Below are 26,136 nucleotides of genomic sequence, written 5' to 3'. Positions count from 1 at the left end.
CAAATCACAGATGATGGAGCTGAGACAGAGCAGGTTTAAATAAATTCCTGATAAAGTCACAGATCCAAGATTTGCACCAGATATTCTGCTCTAAAATCTCTATTCTTTACTATTGATGACCCATACTTTAGCTTTGAGAGGTTCTCAGCCTAGAGCCTGAAATCTAGTGTTGTTTTTTTTTTTTCCCAAAGAAAGCCCCCCTCCACACATGCACATACATTCAGAAATGATGTTTCCCTTAAAAACGAATGATGTTTCCCTTAAAAACGAAATTTTAGACAATTGACTCTGTTGTTTCATCTTGCCAGCTGTACTTTCTCTGAAGGGTGAATTTACTGAGCACAAATCCCCAGGGAGAAATGGCTAATTAAGGCACAGGCTTCCTACCCAGCTGTTGCACGCAGAGAGAGGTAGTTCATGTTTAAATATCCAGGCTGTAAAGGGGAGGTGAGGCAGCAGAAGGCTTCTGCAAGTTGCCAGGAGATATTTCTTCTTGAATGGCACTGGAAGCAGGGACTGACACAGCGCAATCTGTAAGTAACAGGACAGCGGGCTCCCCTAAATCATGTCAAGGAAGCTCTGAGTAACACTGTAACCAGGGATTCAAGTGCACTATGGCACTGAAGTTGCCACATAGATATCCAGAAGGTATCTCCTCAACACCTTCCTTTGTTGTACTTGCTTTCAAGATATCTTTGAAATGATTCACAATTAATACCTACTCTGAAGGGTTATTTCGGAGATTAAATAACAGTGCATACAACAGAGAGCATAATTAAAGTGACTTTTATCTATCTATTCCTATATAAATACACATATGATCAGACTATGCATACTGTGTTAGAAATATCCTCCTTTAATATTTCGTTGTGGAATCTTTCCCTATAGTTATATACTAGCAGATAAATTGTATTAGATGATAACTTGTTCACATTTTTCCTATGTTTGAATAATTAGGTTGATTTTTAATGTTTTACTTCTTTTAATGTTATGATGAGTTACTTACTACTGAATCTTTGGACCTCAACTATTGCCCTGGTTAATTGCTCCATCTACATGTATGCATATTTTGTAAGGCCTCACATATACACTGCCAAATTGTCAAGGGTGCTGCAGAACTGGGAAAGGTCTCACGTGACACCTCTGCCCAAACTTCTAGAATGCAGAGGGGCTTGCCTAGGGGTGAGCATCCTTTGGGGTGGCAACATACAGAGCCACACATAGTACTAATGACTCTAAGTCATAAAACCATAAAATCCAAGCCTGGTATGGCATTTAGCACCACTCTGTCCCCAGGCGTGGAGCTAGGTGTCTAGCTTCTGGAAAATTAGTATTTGCTTAGTGTCTGTTATGTGTTGTGCAAGGCTAGAACCTACGTTAGGTTTTTTGTTTTGTTTTGTTTTGTTTTTCAAAATCTAACAACATGTCTGCATAATAGATATTAATATTATTATTCTGGGCGCCTGGGTGGCTCAGTTGGTTAAGCATTTGCCTTCAGCTCAGGTCATGATTCCAGGGTCTTGGGATTGAGCCCCACATTCAGCTCTCTGCTCAGCAGGGAGTCTGCTTCTCCCTCTTCCTCTATGCTCTCTCTCTCTCTCTTAAATAAATAAAAAATTTTAAAAATATTATTATTTTGTTTTGGGGAACAGAGAGGTTAGGTGACTTGCTAAAGCTCACACAGTAAAGAATGGCTGCCTAATTCTTTCTGTGACTGACCTAGAACAGATGTACCAAGGAATTACATCTTTTGCCCCAGATCACGCATGTTGGCATCAATAAGGAAGACTCTAACATCATGGCAAGCACATTGACACTTCCACTCCCCCAGTTAGAAGAGTGACACCTCCTTCCTTCCTCTGACCTAACTGAGAGCATGTCAGAGAGAGGAATGGGAGTTGGAACGGAGGTGGGTAGCCCATGGTAGGAAACTTCAACTTTGTTCGCTGGTGAGCCAGACAAAAATTTAAAGACGGAGAGGGTAGAAAGGAGAATGAAGAGACAGTGGAAAAAATATAGCATTTTCCAAGGGATGACTATAGGTGAAAAATGGCCTTATAAGCAGATTTAGGAAACTTATTTACCGCAGAACTGTGAGCAAGATTCTGGAGTCACTGGGTGTTAGCCAGGTGCTTTGTAAAGCTCAGAGATGCACAGGATACAGCTCTGTGTTAGTAGCAGTAGTGAGAAGCTAATAAGTTAGAGCAGATATTTAAATTGTCATGTCATCTAAAAATAAAAGTGGCCTCTAAATTGCAATTGCTTCTGCCACAGACAGCTCACGCCCTTGCAGGTTTTTATTGTATCCATATGTTCAGATCAAACACCTGTGTCCGTTTTGTGAACTGTTTATAGCGGGAATAATTGGGAATAGGGATTGGTTTTCTGTTCTGGTTTACGATTCTTCAGAGAGAATTCTTGGCACGTTTAGTCATAATGACTATCACTGTCCTTCCTGCCAGTTCTCAGGTACGGCTAGTGGGGTCATTTCCCAAGTGCTGTGGTCTCCTGAGATGGGGGCTGACTGAAACATGCTGTGTCCGTGGTAGCTTCTATCCATGCTCTTGAGTGCTCTGCAAATGAATTCTCCCTACATCCAGGGGAAGTATGCCTTGGGTTGTTTTGAAATTGCTTAACTATCTTCCATGAGTGTCAATGTATAAATACACTCTTACCCAAAGAGGCCATAATCCCTACTGAAGAGTTATTAATTATACACGTATGTAGTGTTTGTATTCCAGCTTTCCCCAGGGAGCTCAAAGCACTTTGCAAATATGAATTGCAAACAATAAATAATGCCTTTTACTTCTAAGAAACCTATCTCTGAGGGTTTAGGTTGATGCCTCCGTGAGCATTCTCACAAGAGTGAAGCCCTCACTTCTCTAGGGCAAGAAATCACCTCCTGTCTTCTCTTGTAAGAAGGAACAGTGGATTAATTTTACCAAAGTGGGACTGAGATATGTGAGGGAATATATTTGTAATGATGTTTTAAAAAACAGATAGATGACATTAAGTGGCTTTTGGAAGGAAAACACGGCTTTATACTAATATTGGACCATCAGAAATTTTCATTAAACAGCAATAATGATGAAGGGAGGGGTCATGTACAAAGCATGGACTACAGTGTGACAATCCCAAGGGAGGTATTGGCTCTGAAGCATCTGAGTGACTAAATCTCATCGTTGGCTAAAAGAACTCATTTCTTGCCCTACTGAAGGGAGTTATCCAAATGAAACATGTGCAGATAGGATGGACCTATTTATTTCACAGTTTGCTCTATTTTGAGTCCCTCACCCAGAGAAAGCAGCGGAAGAATTATTTGGGCCATGTTTTGGTTTAGCACAGAATCCAACCGCAATTGAATTAGTATGTAGCAAATGTAATATTTTAGGCACAGTTTTGTTTGCAAAACAGTAAATAAATAAGAACCACTGGTTGCTTTCTATATAAACCTGCTTCTCCTAGGAAATCATCTGTTCTGAAATTTCCTTTTCACTAGGCATAAATTTGAACTTGAGATGAGTATCAGGTCTTTCAGAATTCTTCGAGACTGCTGCCTACCCAGCAAATTGTACACATTCAATTGATATCAATTGGTAATGAGACCAGCTCTCCAGGTGGCTGTTTCAGAGCTCACTGCCACTCTTGCTTCTTTCCAATTCCCTGTTGTGTAAATAGAGCTCTTAAATATGGTGCTGCATTAATAGAGATCTTTGCCGAATCATTTTACAACAAAAATGATGACACGGAGCATCAAGCCAAGCCAACTAGGATGATTATATGATGATGATGCATCTTTTATCTTGATTCCATATGGAATTCTTGCAAAGTAGCTTCAGGGATTACATAATAATCAAAATAATAATTATGACACAAGCTAACATTTATGAATGTCATGTTGCAGATACTCTAAAAGTACTTAATATAGTGTCAATTCTCAGAATTTCATGAAGTAAATGCTATGACTATACACATTTTGCACACACAGGAAGTGAGGTACTGGGAGTTCATTCTACTTACCTTGGGCCTCTCTGGTAATATAGAGAGATATTGGGGTCTGATCCTGGCAGACCAGCTAATCATAACTATTACTCTGTCCTGCCTTTCAAAAAACATGTTGATAGGCACACAGGCTCAAGATTTGAACTGGGTCACCATGTCATGGAATTCTACAATGATTCTGTCATTTGAAGCGATATGGAGCATCTTATGAAAGAACACATATTTTATTCCCATACATTATAACCAGTTTTTGAGCTGGAGAGCAATATCCCTAACTTACTATAAAGCAATATCTTATTACACATGGCTGACTGAATCTAATAGGGTTGCAGTTCACACATCTTCCCTGTCAATGGCTCTTAGATGTCTATTTTCAACAAATGTTTTTTTTTCCAAAATTCCAGTCCCCACATTTCTTACTGTTTGTTGCCATCTATAACTTTATATTTATAATATAACCTTATTACCTCACATAAATTTTAGTAGTTAAAACCTACTTTAAGTGTTCCATTTTAAAACTTGTTTTTCTTTTCTTTCCATATTGCCAGTACTATTCAAAACTATTAATTAACTCCTTCATTCATTAGATGACTGTTTATTAACTACCATATACCAGATGCCTTTGATAGGTACTGAAGACACAGAGGTGAGTGAAATAGAGAGGACCTCTGTCCTCCTGGATCTTGTATTCTGTTGGAAGAGTCACATGTTAATACACTAAGATAAATAGAATTATAAACTGTGAAAAGTTTCCTGTGAGAAAATGCAGGGTATTATGAGAGCTCCTATCAAAACTGGGGGAGGGGCACAAAGAGGGCTTCCCTGGGAGAGAAATGGTTCTCCTCAAATAGGAAGGGTGGGTGGGACTGGTTGGTTGGGTGGGTGGATTCCTCTGAAGGAGACATAGAGGAGATAGCGCCCGCAGACCCTCTTAGGAGGACGGACAAGGTGTGGAAGAGCTGACAGATGGTCCTGCTGGCCACAGAGAATGAGGTGAATGATGTGAGAAGAGTCAGCTGGCCCAGAGCACCACCAGACCTGGAACCCTATGGTCATGGTTCTTCTCTTTGCCTTAATATGCCCAACCTTTCATCAAATCCTGCTGATCTTGGTACTGCCCTCTCAAAATTATCTTTTCTCTTACCCAGTCTGGCCTTGATTGTGCCTATAGGCCTTTAGATGGTTTGCAGGGCTCCCATCCTTAGCCGTCCTAAGGCACTGAGACCTGGAGTTTTTTCCTGCAGTTTTTCCAAAATATATCTTACAATGTTCTTTCCATTAGAAACTTCACTGACTCCTCAACCCTTGTAGTATAAGCCCGGACTCATGGGACAGTGTATACAGCCCCTTAGCATCTGGCATGGACTGCTTTTACATGGGGAACTGAACTTCCTGTCCGAAAGTTTCCCGCTTTAAAACTCTTTTTTCTAAACTAGAATGTATTGTCAACCATGAGGAAGTGCTTGGGGAGCTCTGGAGATCTTTGCTAAATATTGGAAAACACAAATATAGTTATTTTATTTTTCTTTCAAGAAAAGCACACATGTCTCTTTTTCAATGTTTCCATAAGTGAACAAATATATTTGATGTAATGAAAAAGTAATATTAGCTTTCTTTGTATGCACAGGTTTTCTGAAATGCATTCATTCCTTCATTTGGCAGATATTTTGGCAGCACTTACTATATGTAAAAACAGTGGAGGAAATACTTTAAAGCATGTGAACCTCTTTTGGCTGCAGTATAGGACTACAGGAGGGGGTTGGGGAGATACGGCTAACAGATTGAGATAAAGATTAGGTAATGTAAGTCTTAGGACTTAATTATGTTGATATGTAGGGAAGGTTCTTCACAGTGAAGTGAACCTGTCAGGCATGATGAAAGAAGGTAAATTTGTTGTTGATACAGGGGAAAGTGCTGGAGAAAAGGTGATCAGTGGGAAGTCCATGCATGGCTCAGGCATTTTAGAATATGGGGATGGGGCGCCTGGGTGGCTCAGATGGTTGAGCGTCTGCCTTCGGCTCAGGTCGTGGTCCCGGGGCCCTGGGATAGAGTCCCGTGTCCGGCTCCCCAAGGGGAGCCTGGAAAAAAAAAAAAAAAAAGAATATCAGGAGGATGTCCTTGAATAAGGTGGCCACCTTTCCACCTGTAACATGCTCCCATCAAGGCTGGGACATTCCCTCTAGGTCACGGCACTTGTTCTGTTTATAAATTTAGGTTTACTTTCTGTCTTCACTGGGAGGTGTGAGCTCCATGAGAGCAGAATCCTTGACTGTGCAGTCCCAATGTCGAGGGGGAAGAAAAAAGGCACATTGTAGGCACTCAATAGACAAAAATGTGGAGGCTTAATTACATGGCCTCTGATTCTTTTTTCCTCCCAAGGACTATTATTAATGTTTGTTCTTGCTTTCTTTTCTTTCTTTCTTCTTTTTTTTTCTCCCATAGTTCTACTACATAAAATTCATCATCTCAATAGAGAACAAAATTTCTTGTCTTTTCTCTTCTGCATATGTGTAATCTGTACATCTTTTTGAGAGATTAAGCTGTATAGTTAGGCAAGGGCATGCCGTATGTGTAAGTGCGCATGGGTTAGAAGGTGTGATTGTGTTAGTATGTTGTGGGTATCGGGGGGGAGATGTTCTTCATTATTATTTCATTTCTGTTGTACCTCATATTCAGACAAAAGAGGTTGAGGAGAAAAATAAAGTATTCTGGGCAGCTAGTCTAGTCTCTTCTCTCTGTTCTGCCTAAGATCTGGAGGCAGAGACCCTTCCTCAGCTGAGTATCTACCTCAAATTCATGGTAGCATGTAAACAAAGTACTATAGGCCTTGGGTTCAAAACCTCATGTTGCAACTGAGACTTCTGGTACATTTTTAATTTCCCTGAGCTTCACTTCTTCTCATTTGTAACAGAAATAATAACTATTCCAAATTGTCATGTCACAGGCTCTGACCCAGGGAAGTGGCTTGTTCCTCTTAGGAGTGGAACAGCAATCTTGGGAAGGGGTCTTGGGGAAGAGCCAAAAGCAGGCTCTTTAAGTCTGCATCTTGAGACATCCCCAAATGCTACTCTACTCCCTCATCAAGTGAAATGTCTCACATAAATACACAAGAGATTTTACAAGAGGTGGCATTAGATAGGCACTCCATAAACTTTATTTTTAACCTCTTCTCTGAGCTCATCTCTCAGATGCAAGTCACCATCTCCATGGCTAAGGGCCATGTTGGAATAAGAAACAATAAGGGATCCAGAGGGGACAACATTCTGGATGGGACCTTCACTTCTGAACAGGTGGGACTCCCCATTGGAGGAAACTACTGGTCAGGAAAGGCCTCCATGCAATTGTCTCTGTGCCATTAAACAGGATCCTGTGGTTATATCTTGATGAATTTGCATTATGAAAAGTGCCTAAAGTTATTCATGAGCTAGTTACACTGTTTGTTAATGGTTTTAGAAAATGGTTTAGGAAATCATCTCTAATTAACCATCATTTATATTTTCATTTATGGGAGTGCCTGAAGCCAGCACTGACTGCTCTGTAATTTGTGCACTTGGCAGGCTGCATGGCATTGATGGGCATCAGGAAAACACAAAGGCCCAGGCATGTGGGTGCCGTTCCAGCCATGCTACACCTTTCACACCTTTAAGCTTCTTTTTTTTTCACCTTTAAGCTTTTTAACGAATCATCATTCTATGCTCAACATTTTTTTTTAGAAAGTTTGTTTTTTGTTTTTTGTTTTTTTTTTTTAGATTTTATTTATTTGACACAGAGAGAGAACACGAGAGAGCACAAGCAGGGGCAGCTGCAGAGGGAGAGAGAGAAGCAGGTTCCCCACTGAGCAGGGATCCTGATGCGGGGCTCGATCCAAGAACCCTGGGATCATGACCTGAGCAGAAGGCAGATGTTTAACTGAATGAGCCACCCAGGCGCCCCTCAACATTTTTTTTTAATGTTCCTTCTTCACCATTCCCAGGTGGTGTGCACAGTATTAGATGATAAGGATACTTTTAGACCTGATTACTAAATGCAGGCTGGCTCAGCTCCCCATCATATGGATGTATTTGTGCTCTGGGTCAATCACTGCTGGCCCCAGTCCCTGGAACGACATCATTAGAAAATCTATCAGAGCTGTCATCCAGAGCTGTGCTTTTGAAATTGTCTTTATAAATAACATTTAGAAAAGGCAAAATTATGATTTGAAGAAATAATAGCTCCAGAGAGGTAATGGCTTCCTTAAGGAACACAGGGTTTATATCCCAAACTTATTATCTTCTGCTTATTCTCCACATGCACACCTGCTTCCCATCCAACCACAGACACACACACCCTCCTCTTTTTCTTCTCCCTACCTTTGACTTGCTATTTCCTCTTTTTCCTCCTTTTTTCCTCTTGTCTGTGTGATCAAGTTTTGTGTGTTCTTTATGACTCCAGTTCAGGGTTTATCACCACCACTGGCAAGCCTTCCTTGATTTTCCAGTTTTCTTACCTGACGGATGTGTTTCCAGAATTTGTCTTCACTGTACTGTACTAGTCTTCTTATGGTCCTGAGTCACTTGCTAGGCTGTGCATGTTTTGGGAGAAAAGCTTTGTCTTTCTTCTCTAAGCCAGTGTTCATAACACCATTCCTAGAACATCATGGTGTGTCCCTTCTGCCTGCTGCACATTGACAGATGGCCTACTCCTGCCAAGTTCTACACTGGGCACTGTGGGAGATGGAAAGAAATGAGCACCAGCTTCTAGAAGTACTGGTTCTCAGCGGCATTTTAGCCAACCTGTGATAACAAGTCACAAATCGTGACCCAGTATTTCTGTGGATTTGCATCATTTTATACTGTCAGTACATGTCATCATCAATTTTTTTAAATGTTCACAAATACATGCACAGCTAACATTAGTTCCAAATATTAAAGTTTTAAGCGCCATGATCAAAAGCATCTATATTCAAAAGCAATTGGATCATAAAAAGTGAACATAAAATTTACAAAGCCGCCACAACCTGAATACTTTAAAGACTAATTACTATGTTGAGTTCTAATATCTATTGCCTTCAAACCCCATAAATCATATACAAATAAGAGGAGAGAGTTTTTAAATGTAAGTGAACTCTAATTGGGTCTCAGCAGAAAGGAAAATAGATCTTTAGTAGCTCCATGAAATCTCTAAGCACATAAAGCACCAGCCAGTGTTTCCTATGGAGTTTTGGGGTCTGTGCCTTTTACAGATGCCGTAAAGACTGAGTTCAGAGAACAAACCTGAGCCAGAGGAACCTGTTTGATTTCATTCTTCTATATAATTTGAAAAATAAAAACAAAAATAAGTTAAGTTCCTAATTTTGTCATTCAGTGTATTTTTCTTTTTATTGAAAAAAGGCTGACATTCCATAATGTAAGCCAAAAGGAAACAAAGGTCTGGACAGAGTACCATGGAAGAGGGGCAGTTCGTCTGTGTTTATTCCCAGTAATGGGACTCTTTTGCTATGCAAATGACTTTTGAGTTAAAGGTAAGACAGGTTGAGGAATATTTTGTGCAAACATAAACAGAAGCACTGAAATAGAAGAAGATAATTGTTACTTATTAAGGTGCTTAAAATAGGGCTAAATGAAGTAAACCAGAACCCATCACCAAATAAACTGGAGGATTTGGTACCTGTTTATGACTTCCTCTGAGAGTTTTCAAGGTTGTTTTTGAATAAGAAATGAATTGAGCCCTAGAAAACCATCATAGCTGAGTGGATCTGGGAATGCTCAGCGCATCGCAGTTACTGACTCATGAGAAATTCTCAAATAGCTGAGATTTTTTTCTTTTCTTTTCTTTTCTTTTTTTAAGGATAGCTGATTCTTTTCGGTTCTAATCTCTCCTCACCTTGCCCAAGACAGAAGTAGAAGAACAACCTTAATGTTTAACTTTGCCATGAAAGTTGACTTTATCTTCCATGGGGCTTACAATTCTTTTAGTGTAAATGTCTCCTTTTTCCAGGAAGCTTAAAAATATAAGATTTTTAAATTTTTATTTTAGAGACATTTCATTAAATTTAGCATTCAGTTGTGCATGCAGTGATTTGAGGACAAGCTCCGGACAATTGAGTTTGGCTTCAGAGTGGCCACAGATTGGTTTTTAGTCTTTTCTCTGTGAAGTCTGGCTAAGTAGGACTGTCATGCAGATATATGCCTTCATCCCAAGGGCTTTATTTGTATATGGTGGATGCTGCAGAAGAGATGCAAGGCATGGCTGCTACTCTGCAGAGAAATTCATATTACACTTAGATTAGAGGGAAGATCTATGTAAAATGACTGATAACTAAATGTCCAACCAGGTTAGACAAACTACATTCTCTTTACATGTAAAACTAGTGTAAAATAATAATGTATATGTTACAATTTTTGATGTATAAAGATGAAATATGAGAAAAAATTTTAGACAATCCCTAGAACAAAATAGGCAACTGATTATTTTAATACTATTGATTATACCCATACAATAACTAGCATTTATAGCTGTAACAATGATAATTATTAAAATTATCATGATCAACTCTTAAATAGTTGCTTGCATTATATGTTTAAGCATTGGTGAGATAAAAGAAGTATTTTTCATATGTCACCAAAGCCGTTCACTCATTCAGTCTATTAAAAATAAATAAATATTTATTGAGCCCCCCCACTATATGCTAGGCATTTTTTTTTCTCAATACAGGGTATATCTCAGGAAAAAATACAGTTAAAATTCATTTTTCATGGAGCTTACAATTAAATGGTTAATGAAAATCACTAAACAAGTTAAAAATATATGAATTAAGAAAAGAGCAAGATGGTGATAAATACTCTAAAAACAAATTATTTGAAAAAAACAGACCTTTCTATAGTGTCTAACCAAAATCTATGTAAAGAATATTTTTATATAGTGACCCAGAATCAGTTTATATGACTAAAACAATATTTCCCCTAAGTATACTGAATAATGTTCATATTTTCTGTTTTGGACTCTTCCGTTTTATTAAATATCTGCCTTCATGGAACTTACATTCTGGTGTAGGGAGATAGGCAATAAATAATAAATATTAACAATAAGCAAAATGTTACAAGGTGATAAGCTCTGTGTGGGGAGAGGGAAGAGCAGGGTAAAGAGGTCAGGAAAATGTATAAGTGAGGCCAGGGTCTCACAGTTTTTAACATGACCATCAGAGAACTCTTTAAACAAGTGGTATTTGAGCAAAGCCTTGGAGGATTTGTGGGGTGGGGGTGGGATTGTTGGGGAGCCATGTGTATATCCAGAGAAATGCATTCCAGGCAGAGAAAACAGAGAATGGAAAGTCTGAGACAGATGTACCCTTGTTGTTTGAGAACTGTTAAGGGAAGCATTGTGACTGGACCCCAGTGAGAAGGGGGAATGGGGTAGGTGATGAGGAAAAAGAAGTAATGAAAGCCATAGGACCCTATAATCACAATAAAGACATTGCCTTCTAGTCTGGGTAAGATAAGGAGTCATTGAAGGGCTTTGAGCAGGGGAATGATTGATCTGATTTATACTGATTTATAACGACTGATCTGATTTATACTGATTTATATGATTTATACATCTGATTTGTTTATAACAGGATTGTTCTAGAATCTCTGGTAAGAATAGTCTGTAAGGGGCTAAGGCTAGAAGAGGAGTAGTTAAGAGGCTGTTGAAATAATCTGGATGAGAAATGTTGGCTGTTTGGATGAGTGTGCTATTAATGGAATTGATGGGAGGTAAAGAAACAGTTGGACTCAGTATATATTTTGAAGGGGGTGCATAAAAGTATGTCATACCTACTAGAAATAGAGTATGAGACAAAAAGACATGAGGGGTGGTTCTAAGATTTTTGGGCCAATCACCTGGAAGTAGAGGCTTGCTACTACTTGAGGCGGGAAGTTATGGAAGAAACAGGTTTAGAAAAGAGGATCATGAATTCGGTCTTGGGCATATTAAAGTTTGAGGTTATTAGGCATCTAAGTAGAGATGTTGAAAAAGTAATTGTATAAAGCAGACTGCAGGTGAGGGAAGAAGACCAATCTGGAGATATAAATTTGGAATTGGTCTACATTTAGATAATATACTGGGTTCAGTAGTGTCCCTCCAAATTCACCTCAGAACATCAGAATGTGATTTTATGTAGAAATAGTGTCTTAACACAGCTAATTAGTTAAGATATTGAGTCATGCTGGATTAGAGTGTATTCTAAATCCAATGACTGGTGTCTTTATAAGAAGGGATAATAATACATAGACTCATAGACATATGGAGACACATAGAGAGAAAGACATGTGACATGACAGTAGAAGTAGAGATTGAAATGATGCAGCTATAAGACAAGGAGCACCAAAGATTGTCAGGTCCCAGCAGAAACTAGGAAGAGACGGGAAACATTTTCCCCTAGAGCCTTCAGAAGAAGTGTGGAAATGCTGACACTTTGATTTCAAACGTCTGGCTTCCCAAACTATGTGTGACAGCAATTCTAAGAAACCAAAAAGAGAATATTGGAACCATAACACTGGATGAGATTGTCAAGGCAGTGAGTGTTGATAGAGAAAAGTCCATAGACTGAGACTTGGGACTTCAGCATTAAAAAGGCAAGGAGAAATAGAGGAATCAATGATGAAGAGGGAGAAGGATGGCCAGTGAAGAAGGAAGGAAACTAGGAAAGAGAATGTTCTGGAAGCTAAGTGAAGAGTTTTACAGAGAAGAGAGTGACCTGTATAGAATGTTAAGGAGATTTAAGATGGGGATTTTGAGTGGAAAATTGGATTTAGCAACATGAAGGTAATTAATGACCTTAGCAATAGAAGTTTTAGTAGAGACTCAGGGGTGAAATCTTACTGGAAGGAGTTTTTAAGTAAATGGGAGAGAGGAATTGGAGACAGGAAATACAGATAAAGCCTCAGGAGTTTTATTACAGACTAGAAGAGAATAGAGAAGTATGGCAATGGCTAAAGTTAAAAAAGGTTGAAGTGTTTTCTTTTCATTTTTCCCTTTTAATATAGGAAAAATGCTAATGGGAATGAAGTAGTACAGAGGATGACACAAAAAATTGTAAAGGAAGGGGGATGTTGCCTGAGTGATGTCTTCAAGTACATGAGGAGGATGACAAGGAATGCATAAAATGATATTAGGTGAAATCATAGACAGTTTATCTAAGTTAAATAATATAAGGTAGAAAATATGGGTTTAGAAATTGATAGGTTAGTAAATATGGTGTCAGGAGATTGTGGGGGTTCTTTTCTGGTTGCCTCAGTTTTCTTGGAGGAGCAGGAGGCATCAGCTGAGAGTGGGGAAGAAGGCAGAGTTGGGGGCCAGAGGATAGAAGAGAAGACATTAAAGAACTGTCTGAGCCAGCAAGTACACTGACTTAGTAAATGCACTGAGAGACAGGACATAAGAAAGACCCACTTGAAGTTGGGGAGGAATATGAATGAAGTGACCTACGAGCAGTCTGCATGATTTGTATTGTCTTCTGCCAGCTAAACTGGGCAGGAATAGAGAAAGCATAGGTTGCGTTTTAATAGTTACAATTCTACCAAGCAAATATGTCCATTCAGTAAAGAGTAGCCAAGGGAATTAAGACCCTGTCAGAGAGGATGATTTACAGTGATGGACCAGGCAGTTTGAGCTGGGTCAGGAGAAAAAAGAGGATGTGAAGGGGATGAGAAACACCAAGTAGTTGGTGAGATTAATTCTTACACCAGAGATTATGAAATACAGGCATTAGAAGAGGGAGCCAGATGAGCACTGGGTGTTATAAGCAACTAATGAATCACTGAACACTACATCAAAAACTAATGATGTACTATACAGTGGCTAACTGAACATAAGTAAGAAAGAAAGAAAGAGTAAAAAAAAAAAAAAAAAGAGCCAGAAAGGGAGAAGGTTGTATTTACAGAGTAAGAGGCTTTAATTGCAATTATGCAGGGGTTAAAATTATTAGCAATAACGAATACTGAGTTCTGTTTACTGATTCCATGATGCCCTAATCAATCATGACAACAGTTTGGAAAACCTTGTTACATGGAGGTGCTAAGGTAAGGATGTATGGGTATAAAAGGCATGGTTGTATGGATCACATCAGATCCATAGTGAGGAGAGAACTTTTGGCAAAGATCTGTAAGAGGAACATTACAGGTAGAGAGAAAATCAGGTGTAAGACTCTAACACAGGAGTAAATTTGTCACATAAGAGATCATAAAGTAGGTCAATGGTAGTTGGAGCTTAGTGAGCAAGGGCAAATGTGGAATGCAATAAAATGAAAGAGGTATAGAAGAAGATCATATAAGATCTTGAAGGCCATGACAAATACTTCTGATTTTATTCTAAGTGTATTGGGAAGCTATTAAAATATTTTAATCAGTGACATCAAAATTTCAAAAGCTTATTTTGACTGATGTATAGAGAATGGATAGGTGTGGGGACAAGAAGTAAGACTAGAATCTGGGAGATGACTTTAGATGTGTTGCAATAGTCCAAGTGAGAGGCGGTCATAGATTAAATGAGAGTGTGGTGGCTGAGCTGGAAAGAAGTGTGGAGATGCAGGATTTACTTTCTAGAGACCAGATGGTTGCTGATGACTTGTGTGTGCATCATGTATGCAAGGGTGCTAGTGAAGGAAACCAGCAAAACAAGGATGACTTCTAGAATTTTGACATGAGCAACTAGTAGATGGGCCACTGGGTGGGGCAGTGGAGATAGAACAGAAGCTAATTGGTTAGAATGGTCTGATTAGTAGAAGCTGAAGGTGTACTGGAAGCCACACAAGTCTGGGAGTGATAGGGACTGATAGGGAATGGAAAAGATTCAACATTGTAGAAGAGCTCCTGCTTTCAACGTGAAATGGTAAAGAAAGAAACTGACAATAATTTATGGATAGAAATACAAGAATGGACTCTACAGCGATGGTCCAGTACCTCCATGGGTGTCTCTTTTGATCTTGTGAGAACTGGTATGCTCATGAGAGACCCTTTAGATCTGGCATGCACACTGCGTGTGCAGGCTAATTTTCCTAAGATACTACTTTTTGTACATCAGACTAGTCACACGTGTCTAAAGTCCTTTATGGGACTCCTCTTTACAAGAACAAGTCTAGATTCTTTGTCATTCTAGTGTGAGCCTTCTCTGCCTGGCCTCTCTACTAATCTCTTCCAAGTTCTCACTCAAAGTACGGGTCTCAGTTTTTCCATCTTTCAGAATGAGAAAGTTGGTTGGGTGCATGTCTGCTAATATTCTCATCAGTGCTAATGGCCTACAGTTTTACTGCTTCAAACATGGTAAATTTCAGCAGCATTGTTCTTAAATCTCTACAACTGCATAAGCATATCACCTTATATTTTGTTCTGTTTTGTTTTCCTAGCTAACTTCTACCTTCCTCCAGCAAACCTCTTTCTCTGAAAAATACTTTATTACCTCAACCCTTTAACTGCTCATCGTTTTTGTTTTTGTTTTCAGATTTTATTTAAATTCTAGTTAGCTAATATACAGTGCAATATTGGTTTCAGGAGAATTTGGTGATTCATCACTTACATACAACATCATTTTGAATTCACAAAATGTGTATTCTGTATGTTCTGTCAAATCATTTACCATTCCCTTTGCTCCACCATCCACTTCTCTGGCCATCCACTCATCCATCTACCCCACCACACATCTCTTTGGAGTCAGGGTGGTATATTGGAAGGAACATAAAGAACTTTAAAGTTCTTTACCTCTGAGTTTGAATCTTCTTCTCCTTCTCTAGTTTTTTTCTTCTTCTCCTTCTTATCATTATTATTATTATTATTATTTATTTGTGTAGCTGTTTACCTCCCTGAAAATCTATTTCCTGATATGAGGATTTGATTAAAAAATATCAATATCTTGGGGCACCTGGGTGGCTCAGTCAGTTAAGTGTCTGACTCTCAGCTCAGGTCTTGATCTCAGGATCTTGAGTTCAAGCCCTTCATTGGGCTTCACACTGGGCATGGAGCTACAAGAAAGAAAGAAAGTCAAAAAGAAAGAAAGAAAGAAGAAAGAAAGAAGAAAGAAAGAAACAAGAAAGAAAGAAAGAAAGAAAGAAAGAAAGAAAGAAAGAAGAAAGAAAGAGAGAGAGAGAAAGAAAAAGAGAAAGAAAAAGAGAAAGGAAGAAAGAAAGAAAGAAAGAAAGAAAGAAAGAAAGAAAGAAAGAAAGAAAGAAAGAAAGAAAGAAAGGAAGGAAGAAAGGAAGAAAGGAAGAAAGAAAGAAAATATATTTAGGGGTGGCTGGGTGGCTCAGTCAGTTAAGCGCTTGCCTTCAGGTCAGGTCATGATCCTGGAGTCCTGGGCTCCAGCCCCACACTGGGCTCTCTGCTCAGCAGGGAGTCTGCTTCTCCCTCTGCCTCCCCCCCTACTCATTCTCTCTCTCTCTCACTCTCTCAAATAAAATAAAATCTTAAAAAAAAGAAATGAAAATAAATATCTTTAGTACAGGATTTAATGTCTAAAATATAGTAGGCATGTATGACCTTGCTTTTGCTTTCAACTAGATTATAAACTTCTTAAAAATAGAACTATAATATTATAACTATTTGTTTATTTAGTATCTGGCACACATTAGACATTGAGTAATTTTTAGTTTATAATTTTGGTGCAGTGGTAATAAAATTCTCCAGAGTGGATTTTTATTAAAAAAAATATCTTCTGGAGGCTTAAGATAGCAAACCCTGTGTTATAATTTGTGGACACAAAGATGAATAAGCAACTATCCTTCTTAGGGGACCTTAAGTTCAAGAGGAAACACAAAATAAACATGATAAATTGGGTTTGTTACTAAAAGTGAGCATAGTGGCAATATAGTAAAAGAAAACCTTATGCTAGTCTTAGAGGTTAGTGAAGATCTTGGTCACGTAAGCTGGGTTTTAAAGAATGAGGAGGAGCTTGCCAGGCCGATGAGGAGGCAAAGGAAAAGAAAAACACACAGAGGTAAATAGGGACATTATCTGGAGAGATGCTGAGTGTTCAGGTATGATTCAGATCTGAAAAAATATGTATGTGATAAAGTTGGAAAGGTTAAAAAAAAAAGGCTTCGTACATCAGGCTAAGAAGTTGGAATATATGGTGTAGAATTAAGGAGGCTTAGAATTTTTTTTAAGTGCTAGAGTCACATGACTGAATATGCGTTATAATACTCACAGTAATGGCAGTGTGGAAGACAGTTGAGTAGGAAGACTGGAAAAGTGGGAACCAGTTAGAGAAAAGAAAACAAACTGATGTTTTGGAATAACTGACATGGAAGAATCTTTACCCTAAGGCCCAACTCAAGGAATTCAACTAGATATTATTTGGACTTTTCAGTTTTGAGTTTCTATTTCATATTTTTTTCCATTTTTATGAGTAGACACTTTTCAAGGAGGATACGAATAATAAAATGACTTACAAATGGTATGTGGTATCCTTTTGAGTATTAGAGTAAATGTGAAAATAGGGTCAACAGAGAGAAACAGAGAGAAGGTCATGTGAAGACAAAGGACATCAGAGTGTTGCATCTACAAGCCAAGGAATGCCAAGATTGCCAGCATCCACCAGAAGCTAAGATGAGGCACAAAAATATCCTAGCCTAGAGCCTTTAAGAAAACATTTTGCTCTTCTAGCGTCCAGAACTATTGTCCAGAGAAAATAAATGTATGTTGTTTAAGAAAAAAATAAATAAAGAAAAAATAAAGAAAATAAGTCCAACATCTTCCAAGGGGAGCTTGGCTTCTCCTTAACCTGAAGGTCTCTCTCCTCAGGCAGCTACATCCACATAGATATGTACAGAAAATCTGTCACTGATCAAGTTAAAGCCTAGGCAAATCCAACTGTAAGCTTGTCAAACCTATGCGCCTATGGGTATTTGGAGTGTGGGGTCCCAGTGGTCAGGACTACAGGGAGAGACTGTTCTATGGGTTGTCCTATGGGGTGCACATAAGTGATACAAAGCTGTCCAGAACAGAAGTAACCAAATCCTGGCAGGCTGAGTTGTCACTTTGAAGAGTCAAGGTTTTCTACTATGCTCCTGGGAGACCAGAGTTCTTTTGGCCAACATGAGGTTGTGGAATAAAGTTGGGTGGAGGGAGAGAGGACAGTGGCAACAGCAGCCTAGAGGTAGCCTCCCACTCTTACTTCAACTCAAGAAGATCCAGGTTTTTTTGTTTGTTTGTTTTGTTTTCTATAAATTTCACTTTAGATCTCATTTGAATAAAGTGTTCTATTTTGTTAAATATTTTATATTTTTAAGTAATCTTACACCCAATATGGGGCTTGAACTCACAACACTGAGGTCAAGAGTTGTACACTCTATCGACTGAACCAGCCAGGTGCCCAAAAAGTGTTCTAATTTAAAACCAATTTGAAAAACACTGGACTAGATATATAAGGCAAATCCAGATGCATGGGAAAGAGATAAACCCTAAATACTAACGAGAGACAAAATGTTGAAGGCAGTTGGTTGGAATCCAAACCTGAATGAATTCCCTGAAACATCAGAACCTCAGATGCAGGGGGATAAACTAGTGCAGACAATACTAAATTCTAGAGGGGGCCTTCAGGAATTATCCAGTTCCTTAAGCATGCCACTTGTATTCTCCAGAGGTTCTCCCAACTTTGGGCCAATAAATACCAAGGTGAAACAGTTTCTAAGAATAATTCATTGGTCTCTGGATTTATTGAGAATATGTATCACCTAGATTTGTACTATTTCAGAGGAGTTATTTCTTCAGATGTAAACATTTTCTAAGCCCCACTGAATTTGTTGGTTTGTACTTCCTTCCTTCCTTCCTTCCTTCCTTCCTTCCTTCCTTCCTTCCTTCCTCCCTTCCTCCCTTCCTCCCTTCCTCTCCTTCCCTGCCTCCCTCCTTCCTTGCCTTCCTTCCTTGCTTCCTTCCTTTAAAATTTACTGAGTATTTACTATGATCCAGACACTAGGAATCTAAGATATGTGCAGATGTTCAAGGAGCTTACAGATTTGTGTGAAAGACAAGTGAGTATACAAATAACACAGCCCAGTACCTGTTAGGGTAGAGATGAGCACAGGGCCTGTAGGAGCAGAAGATACTGATTGCACCAAAACTCCTAAGAAATTGAGATCAATATTTGTATGGCTCTAGAAGAACTGGTTGAAGTATTTTAGACATAAACTGTGATGTTGGGGAAGCTTCAGAATACTTTGATAGACAGAATCCCTATGAGATTATTAACATGTAAGATAGATGATCGTGAGGCAGGTGTTAGAGAAGATATATAAAATAGAAGTGATTTTTAAAATGAACAAATGTTGGGCGCCTGGGTGGCTCAGTTGGTTGGGCGACTGCCTTCGGCTCAGGTCATGATCCTGGAGTCCTGGGATCGAGTCCCGCATCGGGCTCCCTGCTCAGCAGGGAGTCCGCTCCTCCCTCTCATTCTCTCTCTCGCAAATAAATACAATCTTAAAAAAAAAAAAAAATTAAAATGAACAAATGCACACAGAATATGTATGTAGATGGATTACTCAGACAGTGGGATGGTAAGAGTCCAAATACCCTCAAGGAATGTGGTACTCATCACCATACCTGACACACAATTATCACATGCTAATTTAGTTTATTGGGTGGAATTAAATATGAACATGCCCAGATTCTTAGAATTGGAAGGAGTGTGGATGAGCATGCCACCCAACAGCCCACTAGTGCACACAATGTGTGTTTCCTTACCATAGGCTGGCTGTGGTCAGGTCCCCTTGCCCTACACCTGCACATTTGCACCACCACCGCAGCTCAACTCCTCTCAGTACCAAATATGCCACTGCTACAGAGCTATTATTCATATTTAAGTGATAAAAACCCAAACAATAATAGAGCAAAAAGGAGAGAGCAAACCAGGAAAACCAGCATTAGTTATAGAGGTTCTTGTATCAACTGATTCAACTGTGTATCAGTTTAATAGGCCAAACATTTTTCTTCTATTCTGGCTTAGATTATTTTACAATCTTATTTCACATTATGTATTATGAAATTCTATGAAGGCAATTAGGAAGAAAATGAATTATAAGAAATAGTAGGAATTGAAGAGAGAATGGAAAAGGACTCTATCTTATTAAAATTTTTCACAATCCAATTACACAATAGACTTGTGATTGTTTTATTTTCCAACCTGGAATTATGGTTTTTCATCTCACACACACACACACACACACACACACACACTAATTTTGTACCTATACTTAGGATTTTCCATATGGACCCAGATGCTATAGTAATATAACATTTTTAAAAATTTGAATAATGAAATCTATATAGTATATATGGTGTATATATGTATATATTAATATAGTATATAGCATATATATATTACTATATGTATATACATGCTTATGCTATATACTATATACATACAGTAATATAGCATTTTTAAAAATTTGAATAATGAAAGGATTGAGACATAGATCCCTAGAAGAGAGTAATGATCCACTAAAAGATAATCTGATCACATTTTTGCATATGTTTAATTCTAATTTCTAATATTTTTTTTCAAGGAAGCTTACAGGTTCGCTATCAGCTAAGCAAGGAAGAAACCCAGGTTTTCAATATTGATGCAGAGAACTTTGCCAACAGAAGGATGCACCACTTGAACATTGACCGGGAGGGAAGAGAGCTTACCATTCAGGTATCTTACTTTACTTCTCATTCAGTCAAATATGCTTTGGCTGTTCAGTAAAATTTTCTGTTTCTACCCTGAGCCAAGCGTGCAGCCAAGTTCTGGGGATAGATATCAAGCACACTTGACTCCAGCTTTTGAAGAACTAGACAAAATTGAACTACTGAACTACAGTGTGTTCCCCTCTTGCTACCAGCGTCAACATCACCTGAGACCTTGTTAGAAATGCAAGTTCTTGGGCCTTACATCAGATGTACTTAATGACAACTTTTTTGCAGGGGGTAGCAGGTGATTCTGAAGCCTGATCAAATTTGATAACCCTGAATTGGAGTATAAGAGGAGGACACACAGCTGAAGAGGAAATCACAAGAGACTGGCAAGGGCTAGGGGAGAAATGTGCGCAGGTGATATGGGAGCACAGATGATCTCTTCTGGGAATCAATATTTGTTTCTTGGAGAAGGTTAGGAATAAACTGCGTCATGAAGGTGAGGAGGAACTGGCTAAGTGGAGAAGAGAGAAAGAAATGCTCAGATGGTGGGTCCATGTGAGAATCAGCAAAGATGTCCAGAAAAGCATAGTGTGTGGCAAGCACTCTGGAATTCCAGGGGTCTTGGTATAAAAGGCAGGGATCAGGTGAGGGCACATGACAACAGAGAAATGGCAGAGTCCACATCATCCTATTCAGAATCATGACTTCAAATGAGCTCTTCCATCTGCCCGGCCATTGCCTCTTATTTTTTTTAATCCATCACTTTCGATCTCTTAGATGATAATTTTAAACCTCCTTCTTTCCCCTTACACCCCAACAATTACAACCCCATCTTCACTTGTATGAGATGACTTTCTTTTCTTCTTTATTGTGATAACAGGTCTCATACCACACTGAAGAACATCACTCCAGCAACTTCCCCTCCCTTGTCAACATTTCCCAGTTCTGTTTGGATGGCTTCCCAAAGCATAAACATGCAAGGATTGCATTCATTAAAAACACAATTACAACACAACACAACACAACACAACATGACAAAAATCACTCTCTAGGTCAGGGAAGGGAACCTCTCTCTTGTCTGACTTCATGTACTGTCCCATTTTCTCTTTCAGTTTATTGCCCACATCCTTGGAAATGTTTATATATTTGGTCTTCCAAGTTGCCCTTCCTTTTTCTTAAACCAGTGAAGAATTTGTCTCTGTGCTGGACTAAAATTATACTTCTGAAGACACCAGTGGTCTTACTAATCTAGCATCTTCTCCTTACTTATCTTCCCATTGGCGTTTGACACAGCGATGCCTCTGCTCTTGAGACACATTCTTATTTAGCTTGTAGGACATCGATTTCACCTGTTGTTTCTTCTGTATCTGCTGGATGCTCATTCTCTTCTCTTTTGTTGCCTTCCCATCATTGTCTGAAGTGGAGCATCCCAACACTCACCTTCATTTCTTTTGTGTCTGCACTCATTCTGTGTCTAATCTCATTCAGACTCACATCTTTAAATGCCATAGAATGCTGGTTAATTAATCCCAAAGATACATTTAACTCCAATCCTTTTTCTGAATTCCAGACCTATCATTGCCTCCTTGGCATATCTTAAATGTCTATTAACCATCTCGAATGTTACATATTTCACACTGAGTTACTGAAAATCTTTCCCCAAGCATTCCCTACCCCCATAATCTACCACACCTCAGTTAATAGCAGCTCTATTCTGGCAACTTCTCAGTCTAAACATTATGGTGTCATCTCTGATATCTCTCTTCTCTCACATGCAGCATCCTGTTGATCAACAGCCTCTACCATGCCCCAGGCACCCTCATCTCTTCCTTGGATTATTGCAGTTTACAGTTGCATCTTAATTGACAGATCTCTCCTTCACTTTTTGTTCCCCTACAACCTGTTCTCAACACAGCAGCCAGAGAGATCCTATTAAAACATTAATCAGATGGTTCTCTTCCATACAAACACTTCAGTGGTTTTCTTTCTCATGTAGAGTAAAAGCCAAAGACCTTGAGAAGCTTAAGGGGGTCTCCGTGACCCAGCATCCACAGCTCCATTCCCATGTTACTCCTCATCTATCAGTATTTTCTTTGACTCTACTCATGCCACTCTGGCCTCCTTGCTGTTTTCAGGGCTCTTGAACATACTTGAATATGCTTTGCTTAGAATGCTATTGTCCATATATCTACATTCCTGGTTGTACTTGCACTTCTTTCAGGACATCACTCAAAAAGCTATTCTTAATGAGAACATTTTTGATCACCTTGTTTAATACAGCGACCTAGCCCTTTGACATCCACCCTACAGTGCTTAAACACAATCTAACATTCAATATAATTTATTTATTTATCTAATTTTTTGTCTTCTCTCTCCTCCAGAGGACAGGGATTTTTTCTGTTTTTATTACCATAGAACCCCCACTTTATCAAGCAGTGCCTAACATATAGCAGGTACTCAATTAATATCTATGAATGAAATGAATAAATTCCCCAAGGCTTAATTTATTATGTGGAGGAGATCAAGTTGACCCTGTGGAGAAGGGAAGGGAAACCATTGGATTATAGGCAGGGGAAGTACAATTTCATTTTCAGGGGCTCACTGTGATCACTGCATGGAAATACACATTTGGGAGTGATGAGACATAAGACAGAGGCCAGTCAGAAAGAGATCATGAGGGCTTCAATTAGTGCAGTGGGTGAACCATGGACATGGAGATGTGAAATGTCATAGAAGTAACATCAGTAGCATTGGGCAACCTTTTGGATGTGGGTTATGGGAGAAGTCAAAGTTGACTATTAGTTTTCTTGATTGAGTGGGGGTTCAAGAATAATTGTCCAGGGGCGCCTGGGTGGCTCAGTCGTTAAGCGTCTGCCTTCGGCTCAGGTCATGATCCCAGGATCCTGGGATCGAGCCCCGCATCGGGCTCCCCGCTCCGCGGGAAGCCTGCTTCTCCCTCTCCCACTCCCCCTGCTTGTGTTCCCTCTCTCACTGTCTCTCTCTCTGTCAAATAAAAAAAAAAAAAAAAAAAAAAAAAAAAGAATAATTGTCCAATGTGTGGTAAAAAAAATAGTCCCTGAGTGGTTTTAATATAATGAGCTTCCCTCTAGAATTAACTCTTGAAATAAGGGGGACACATCTTTGGAGAAAGTTTAGTTTGGTGCAAGATTGGAGGATAAAAGGGATGGGAATGATAACTTCTCATTTGAATGTCTTCACTGAGGTACTGATGGGACATGCAGGATGCATTCTGGTGAGTATGTGTACATATGATTCAGTTTTCCTTCTTTATATTTCTTGTATTCTTTTCCACAAATGAAAGACACAAACAGGTCAGTGAGAGAACAATAAGAGGCATTTCCTTCTCTTTTCCATAAAAAGGATTTCCACCAATCAATTTAATAGTGAATGATAAACACATGTTGGTTGAGAACATATTATTTCCAAAACCTTGAGGGTGCAGGAAAAAAAACTGGAGCAGAGGGGTACCTGGGTGGCTCAGTCGTTAAGCGTCTGCCTTCGGCTCAGGTCATGATCCCAGGGTCCTGGGATCGAGCCCCATGTCGGGCTCTCTGCTCAGCGAGAAGCCTGCTTCTCCCTTTCCCACTTCCCTGCTTGCGTTCCCTCTCTCGCTGTCTCCTTCTCTGTCAAATAAATAAATAAAATCTTAAAAAAAAAAAAACTGGAGCAGAGACTATTTTTTTAATAATTTTAAATCAGTTCATTGACACAGTAACATAATACACCTGCCTCCTTGATAGTCCCACCCCTCTTTTCCTGTCTATATTTCTCCATCCTTCCTGCTTAGAACAAACTGTTCAGTAAAAACAGAAAAGGATAGGCTCCTACTACATCGCCAGTCCTGCCCTTAGGCCCTTTGAATCAGAATTGATTAGAGAGAGAGGGGAGTTGGCATCACCATACTCAACCAACCAGAGGCATCCAGTACCTAAAAACAGATTCCCTCATAACCCCCAGGCCTTGAGTTGCTATTCTCCCTCCTGTCTTTCTTTGTGATGCTAAGAAGGAGGTCATGGGGACTGGGCCTGCAATCAGGAACAAGTATTCCTGGAGATGATTTGAGAATTGTAATTTGGCTAGTGTTTTTTAAGGTACAGGTGCCCCCCAAAATGCCCTGGTGGTGGAGGTGAACTTCAGTGTTCCTATTTGAAATGCATAGGTGACATTATACAGATAAAGCCAGTTTACCAAAATGCCAGCTCATGAAAAAGGAGGTGGTAGGAACTTTTGAAACAAAGTAATTACTTCCTTTTTTCTCCAGAGATGAAGATCCTGAGGTCAGGAGAGGTATCCCTATAGGACTTGAGTGTGAATTTGTGCTCCACTACTTACATTATGTGATCTAAGACCATTACTCACTTTTCAGAGCTTCAGTCTATTGCTTTATTAAAAAAAAAAAAAAAAAAAAAAGGTGCCTGGGTGGCTCAGTCGTTAAGCCTCTGCCCTCAGTTCAGGTCATGATCCCAGGGTCCTGGGGTCCAGCCCCGCATCGGACTTCCTGCTCTGCAGGAAGCCTGCTTCTCCCCCTCCCTCTCCCCCTGCTTGTGTTCCCTCTCTCGCTGTGTCTCTCTCTGTCAAATAAATAAATAAAATCTTTTTTTAAAAAAAGAGGGGGGATGCAAATGCAAACTGAGCTCAGTCGGTTTTTGAAAGAACATAGCTAAAAGACCAAGCATGAAGCCTGCCATGTAGGACTTACTCAAAAAAGGTTTGTTCCATTTTCTTCCTTTTTCCATCCCATTTAACAACTTGACAAGACCACTGGGCATGCTAGATTCTGAGATCAACAAAGCTTCTCTAAGGCCAGATTTCAAACTTTAGACATCCAATAGTGTAAAGGACTACAGACAATTCTTCACCCCTTACCACCCCACCAATTATAATTAAAAACAAAAACAATACTAAACCATAAAAACAAATAAAAGGAAATATGACAAAATAATGTATTTCCCACTGAATACCTCAATGATTGCAATACCCCATATTATAAATGTTGAAGGCCTGAAAATAAGTATCTCTAGTACACCCTTCTTTTTTGTTTGTGTGCTTTTGTCCTATGAATTTGCTAAGTTTTTTCAAATTGGTAACCCAGCACCTGAACCAGTCCTAATGCTAGGTGCCCATATTCCATGTTAGTGCTGGAACCCATCCCCCAACTATCCATAGTCCAGCAGTAGCCTCAAGTATCGTTTGAGTCATCTTTCCTTCCTCTCCAAATACTCATGTTTTTCTAAAAACTCCCTTAACTGGGTGTCATTTGCCACCTTCTCTCCTTCATTAGTCATCGGGTTTAAGTGCTAAAGACTAGGTAAGTTCCCACGAAACAGAATAGCGGGATAGGGATGACTCAGCTACTTGAACAGTGAGCTCTCCCATGTGTGACATTTGAGCATGGAACTGTCAAGGTTCAGGAACAACTTGCATAAGGAGCTGATCTTGTGGACCCTGGGGAGCAAGTGAGGGGCAGAATCTAGGGGAATCTCAGCTCAAC

The 26,136-nt window shown here is 39.3% G+C and overlaps 1 protein-coding gene across 1 annotated transcript in view; it reads left to right on the top strand.

Moving 5' to 3' along the window:
* Positions 1 to 26,136, top strand: part of CNTNAP5 (contactin associated protein family member 5) — a 791,720-nt gene that overhangs the window by 718,246 nt on the left and 47,338 nt on the right. The window contains exon 20 of the mRNA XM_078070660.1: positions 20,513 to 20,643. Within this exon, the coding sequence (XP_077926786.1) occupies positions 20,513 to 20,643 (131 nt within the window). The remainder of the gene's footprint in view (positions 1 to 20,512; positions 20,644 to 26,136) is intronic.

Source organism: Halichoerus grypus, chromosome 4 (genome assembly GCF_964656455.1).
Source record: "Halichoerus grypus chromosome 4, mHalGry1.hap1.1, whole genome shotgun sequence".
NCBI classification, from domain to species: domain Eukaryota; kingdom Metazoa; phylum Chordata; class Mammalia; order Carnivora; family Phocidae; genus Halichoerus; species Halichoerus grypus.
The sequence above is the reverse complement of the archived record's forward strand: the minus strand, read 5'-3'. Positions and strand labels throughout refer to the sequence as shown.